Source organism: Argopecten irradians, chromosome 12 (assembly GCF_041381155.1).
Source record: "Argopecten irradians isolate NY chromosome 12, Ai_NY, whole genome shotgun sequence".
Lineage (NCBI taxonomy): Eukaryota > Metazoa > Mollusca > Bivalvia > Pectinida > Pectinidae > Argopecten > Argopecten irradians.
Window position 1 is genome coordinate 41,516,488 of NC_091145.1, and position 6,619 is coordinate 41,523,106.

The window sequence follows — 6,619 nt, forward strand, 5'->3', positions numbered from 1 at the left end:
GGGTGGATATAATGACAGTGATAGTAACCACTGGAGTATCAAGAATGTGGATATAACGATAACTGATAGTAAACTCTGAAGAATGATTGATTTTGTACATGTTAACCAGTTAATCAAATAAAACCTTAAACTTGGATAAAGGTAGTTTGGCTGATTAGATTTGTTGTTCAGTATCAATACTAAACATGTAAATGTTTTGTTTCAGAGGCTGTATCGATTGTGTGGCCTTAATTAACGAGTCTAATTTTGTGTCTGGTGCTGATGATAAGTAAGTACTGTTTGTTTATCTGACATCTATATAGATAAATAAAATATCATTGATCAGGCTGATGATAAGTAAGTACTGTTTGTTTATCTGACATCTATATAGATAAATAAAATATCATTGATGGGGCTGATGATAAGTAAGTACTGTTTGTTTATCTGACATCTATATAGATAAATAAAATATCATTGATCAGGCTGATGATAAGTAAGTACTGTTTGTTTATCTGACATCTATATAGATAAATAAAATATCATTGATGGGGCTGATGATAAGTAAGTACTGTTTGTTTATCTGACATCTATATAGATAAATAAAATATCATTGATGGGGCTGATGATAAGTAAGTACTGTTTGTTTATCTGACATCTATATAGATAAATAAAATATCATTGATGGTGCTGATGACAAGTAAGTACTGTTTGTTTATCTGACATCTATATAGATAAATAAAATATCATTGATGGGGCTGATGATAAGTAAGTACTGTTTGTTTATCTGACATCTATATAGATAAATAAAATATCATTGATGGGGCTGATGATAAGTAAGTACTGTTTGTTTATCTGACATCTATATAGATAAATAAAATATCATTGATGGGGCTGATGATAAGTAAGTACTGTTTGTTTATCTGACATCTATATAGATAAATAAAATATCATTGATGGTGCTGATGACATGTAAGTACTGTTTGTTTATCTGACATCTATATAGATAGATAAAATATCATTGATGGGGCTGATGATAAGTAAGTACTGTTTGTTTATCTGACATCTATATAGATAAATAAAATATCATTGATGGGGCTGATGATAAGTAAGTACTGTTTGTTTATCTGACATCTATATAGATAAATAAAATATCATTGATGGGGCTGATGATAAGTAAGTACTGTTTGTTTATCTGACATCTATATAGATAAATAAAATATCATTGATGGTGCTGATGATAAGTAAGTACTGTTTGTTTATCTGACATCTATATAGATAAATAAAATATCATTGATGGGGCTGATGATAAGTAAGTACTGTTTGTTTATCTGACATCTATATAGATAAATAAAATATCATTGATGGGGCTGATGATAAGTAAGTACTGTTTGTTTATCTGACATCTATATAGATAAATAAAATATCATTGATGGGGCTGATGATAAGTAAGTACTGTTTGTTTATCTGACATCTATATAGATAAATAAAATATCATTGATGGGGCTGATGATAAGTAAGTACTGTTTGTTTATCTGACATCTATATAGATAAATAAAATATCATTGATGGTGCTGATGATAAGTAAGTACTGTTTGTTTATCTGACATCTATATAGATAAATAAAATATCATTGATGGGGCTTTGGTAGTGTAGTGGTTAAAGTGTTCTGATATCCATGTATCACCACCAGCCACAACTCTGGGTTGTAAGTAACTGCAGGTCAATAGTTTTTCTCAGGGCTATCCAGCTGTGTTCTACCTCCTAAACCTAGCATGTCACTAAATGACACTGACTTTTAAAGGGATACAAAGTAAAATATGGGACATAAGGATTAGCTTTTGACACGGGATTAGTTTTTTGTCTGAGTTTACTTATATATACATATTATATATACTCATATACTTGGGATACAACATTTTCTAACAGGGAGGACTGGGTGTATCCAAGTATAGAAATGAACACTTACAAAAATGTTGCTTATCTGATTACAATAATTTAGTGGTTATCTTTGCATATTACAGAGTTATTCAATTTTCGCCACTTTCTTTTTCCGCCAATGAAAGTAAAACCATGTAGAGTATCATACATGCAGTTTCTATCTTTAATAGGTGTTATACATATGTGTATCTCGTGAGAAACATTTATACATCATAGCAGAGAAATGATGTCGCTTGTATATTTATAACGTAAAACAGTTACGGATGTAATGCATTGTGCACTGATGTTTAGATTGGTAGCTGGCAAACGGACATGCTTAGTTTATACAAGAACGAATGAAAACATGTTCACTGGTCTTAAATGATAGACTGGCCACAGGTTGATAGACTATCCTTTATATTGAGCTTGGTATCAGCTAATATAAACTTACCCTTACTCAATTAATATTTGCCAGTTTAAATTTCACCAAGCTATGTTATGGTAAAAATCGTGAAAATCAGATGTTGGTGAAAACAATGTGTTATACGGAATACATGTAGACACGGTTTATATAGGAGAATAAGGATGAAGACATGTGACATAGAATTAAGATTGATTGAGGAATTAATGGTGTTAGATTGTAGTAACAAGTTTGTACTGTACCATGAAAAAAGGGGATACTTATTGGAGATACCTATGATGGTTACTGGAGCTGAAAATTATAGCAACTTATCACTTTGTTGCATTTCAGTTCTTTAGCCTTGTGGGTAGTGGCGAAAAAGAAACCCCTTGTAACAGTACAGAATGCACATGGCAGAAAGGACGGTGATGAAAATCAAAATATCCCTGCAGCATCTTCAGAGAACTGGATCACAGCATTAACGTCACTTCAGCATACTGACCTTATAGCATCAGGTAACATTCCAACAGTCTGGTCAGGATTCGTTTAGTCTTGTTCAAATGGTCATATATATATATATATATATATATAGACTAGGGAGATTTTTTTTGGCTAGGGAGAAATTCATCCTTTTTTTAGCTCGAATGGTTAAATGTGATAGTGTGGTCACACTTGCTGTTTTGCCGTAGTTAACCGTAGACCTTGGACCATAGTAGACTGTAGTTGTGAACCATACTAACCTGTACTAGACCATAGTAGACCGTAGTAGACCGTAGTAGACTGTAGATGACTGTAGTAGACTGTACTTCTGACCTTGGGTTAACCTTGGATTTACAGTGGAAAAACTGCGGGAAAGGCCAGAAAAAAAAATCACTCAAAATTTGGCTACAGTATTTCGACCTTGAAAGACCTTGGGTATACCTTACTTAACTGTAGTAGACAACAGAAGATGGTACTTTGACCGTACGGTGTGCCGTAGTTGGCCGTATTAGACTGTAGTAGAAGTACGGTTTGCTAGGATTAATTATGACTCAGTAAGGTCTGGCCTTGAACACCTGGGTATGGCTTACTACGGTTTCTATGGTTTAGCTATGGCAGTACTATGGCCTACTAAGGTCTAACAAGGTCAACTACTGCAGTTAACCGTAGTTAGCTGTATCTTACACTATGGTTTACTAATGGTTTACTACAGTATCTTTGAAGTACGGTCTACTACGGAAAGACTGCAAGTGTGATGAATAATTCTGATGTCCAGAGTTTGATCTGTAGCAGATTATATAAAATTATGGGCACTGTTACCCAAACTTTAACACATTTCTATCCCACTATAATGTAATGTTTTGAATAGCTTTAGTTGGCACGTTGTTTCTGACAGAAAATCACAGAAAATTTGAGATGAGAACTGCCCCAGGATCAAGAAACAGTCTTAGAAATAAGTTTTTGCTTATCCAATCAAAAATGATGTTACTTTTGTGACATAATATGTGATTGGCGAAGTCTAAACTGAGGACTGTTTTAGACTTGTTTCATGATCTTGGAGCCTGCAGGTCACTTCAGCCCCTCAACTCATTACTAAAATAAAAACCATGTCCTGTCTCCCCACACTTAGTTATTTTTATTGTGAATGAAGACATTATATAACTCTGTGTGTTAGCAGGTTCCAAAGATGGCTGCATCAGGTTATGGAAAGCTGGAGAAAATATGAAGTCGTTAACACCTTTATTTACAGTGCCAGTGGTAAGTTATAGGAAGATGAGTTATCTCCCCTATTTGTCTGACATCTGCATACTAGTTTATCAATGTAGGATAAACGTGCCAGGTAGATTGGCCATGGCCAAAAGATATAACTCTACCGTGTAATGTGAGATGTTGTTACCATGGTAACATTGGGTGATTTAGGTAATTTTCACATATAAACTCTGTACGCATTCTGATTGGCTTTCTCAGTGTCGTATCATCTTTTGTTAACATCATCAATAATCAAGTGACGTCATGCTATGCTGTGATCGCCGCTTGACACCAAAACTGCTCTTGGATTGCGTACTTATCCTCGTCGTATTTCTATCGGCTAAAAGCGGATATAATTGTGGTAGAAACAGGTCACACGACTTGTGGTTGTTGGATATGGAATTTATTCCACACTCGTAAGTTATTTTTTTAAAGTTACAAAAGACACTTGCTAAAGCTCGTGTCTGTTGTAACTTTAAAAAAATAACTAACTTGTATGGAATAAATTCCATATCCAACAACCACTCGTTGTGTAACCTCTATATATACCGTAACCTGTTTCTGAGTTACCGTGAAGTAAGCTTAGTTTGAGTTTTATCTGTGTCACAGTTTGGTTTGTAATTAGGGCCCCCCTGCTGTTTTCTCTGGAATAATCAGATTGTCCATTCATCTGTCTGTCTGATATGGGGTGGTACTACAAGCCCTCAATCTCTAGGTCATGAATTTAAATCTCATGTGGGGCAGTTACCAGCTACTGGCTGCTGGTCTGTGATTTGTCTCTGGATACTCCAGTTTTCCTTACATGTCCATAGTCGTTAATTGGACGTTTAATTAATCAAACCAAACTATCTGTCTCTCTTTTTTGTTGAGATTAATATAGTTATATAACCTGCTGAGTTTGAGATTTAAGCTGGTGAAAGTTAAATTTGAAAAGTTGACATAAAAAATTTAAGAAAGCAAGTATATCATGATAGAAATGATTTTTATTTTACAGAAAGGCTTTGTCAACTGTTTGAAGTTTTCAAAGGATGGAAACATGTTAGTAGCAGGTATTGGTCAGGAGCATCGGTTAGGGAGATGGTGGAGAATTAAAGAGGCAAGGAATGGTGTGGTCATCATCAGACTCAAACAGAAATCATGATTAATGAAGCAGATCGACCTAGGGGAGAGAAATGGTGTCGTCATTACCAGACTTAAACAGAAATATGAAAAAAAAGAAGTGGACCCACAGAACTGATAACCTGTAAACTTTACATCAAACAAAAATACAAAATGCACTTGAGGGGTTTCCATGAATGATAGAAGCAAACTTTATTACCAAACTATTTTCTTCACAAAGAAAAACTATCTTAATTTTCTGTTTTATGACAATGACTCCCATACCATCAATTGTAATGGAATATGGTAACATTCTTGAAGAAGACGGCGTTAATCTGAAGTTGTCTGTATTGGTGATACAAAATTGAACTATGTACACTGATATTGAAAATGAAGCTAATAAAACATAACTTATAAAAAAATATATATATATTGTGTTTTTTAGAAGCAGCAAAGAAGAAAAATATATGTGACAAATAATCAATTGCAGAACTGATTTCCCTTGTATGCTGATTTACCCCATCGAAAGAATAATAAGTTTAACAAGATTTACCATGCAAGGATCACTTATTGTAATGGAAGTGTAAATACAGTAAGCTTATATTGTCTGTGAGATTCTGTGGTATAATTCTCAAGTTCATGCGGAAGTACAATTGTCAAGGTTATGTAGCAGTACAATTGTCAAAATCATGTAGTACAATTGTCAAGGTCATGTAGTACAATTGTCAAGTCAATGTAATGTAGTATAAATATCAAGGTGATGTATTATAATTGTCAAGGTCATCTAGTATAATTATCAAAGTCATATGGAAGTGCAATTGCCAAAGTCATGTAATTTAATTGTCAAGGTCGTGTAGTATAATTGCCAATGTCATTTGGTGATGTATTTGTCAAAGTCAAGTAGAGATAGTTGTCAATGTTATTTTATGGTACATTTGTCATGGTCATGAAGAGATAGTTGTCAATGTCATTTTGTGGTACATTTGTCAAGGTCAAGTAGAGATAGTTGTCAATGTCATTTTGTGGTACATTTGTCAAGGTCAAGTAGAGATAGTTGTCAATGTCATTTTATGGTACATTTGTCATGGTCATGTAGAGATAGTTGTCAATGTCATTTTGTGGTACATTTGTCAAGGTCAAGTAGAGATAGTTGTCAATGTCATTTTGTGGTACATTTGTCAAGGTCAAGTAGATAGTTGTCAATGTCATTTGGTGGTACATTTGTCAAGGTCAAGAAGAGATAGTTGTCAATGTCATTTTGTGGTACATTTGTCAAGGTCAAGTAGAGATAGTTGTCAATGTCATTTTGTGGTACATTTGTCAAGGTCAAGTAGAGATAGTTGTCAATGTCATTTTATGGTACATTTGTCATGGTCATGTAGAGATAGTTGTCAATGTCATTTGGTGGTATATTTGTCAAGGTCAAGTGGAGATAGTTGTCAATGTCATTTAGTGGTACATTTGTCAAGGTCAAGTGGAGATAGTTGTCAATGTCAT

At 34.1% G+C, this 6,619-nt stretch overlaps 1 protein-coding gene across 1 annotated transcript in view; it reads left to right on the forward strand.

The window, feature by feature from the left end:
* Window positions 1-6,245, forward strand: part of LOC138305111 (U3 small nucleolar RNA-interacting protein 2-like) — a 30,188-nt gene extending 23,943 nt beyond the window's left edge. The window contains exons 12-15 of the mRNA XM_069245511.1: window positions 206-268; window positions 2,648-2,811; window positions 3,951-4,033; window positions 5,019-6,245. Coding sequence (XP_069101612.1) covers window positions 206-268; window positions 2,648-2,811; window positions 3,951-4,033; window positions 5,019-5,165 — 457 coding nt within the window. The 3' untranslated portion in view covers window positions 5,166-6,245. The remainder of the gene's footprint in view (window positions 1-205; window positions 269-2,647; window positions 2,812-3,950; window positions 4,034-5,018) is intronic.
* The last annotated feature ends 374 nt before the right edge of the window (window positions 6,246-6,619 follow it).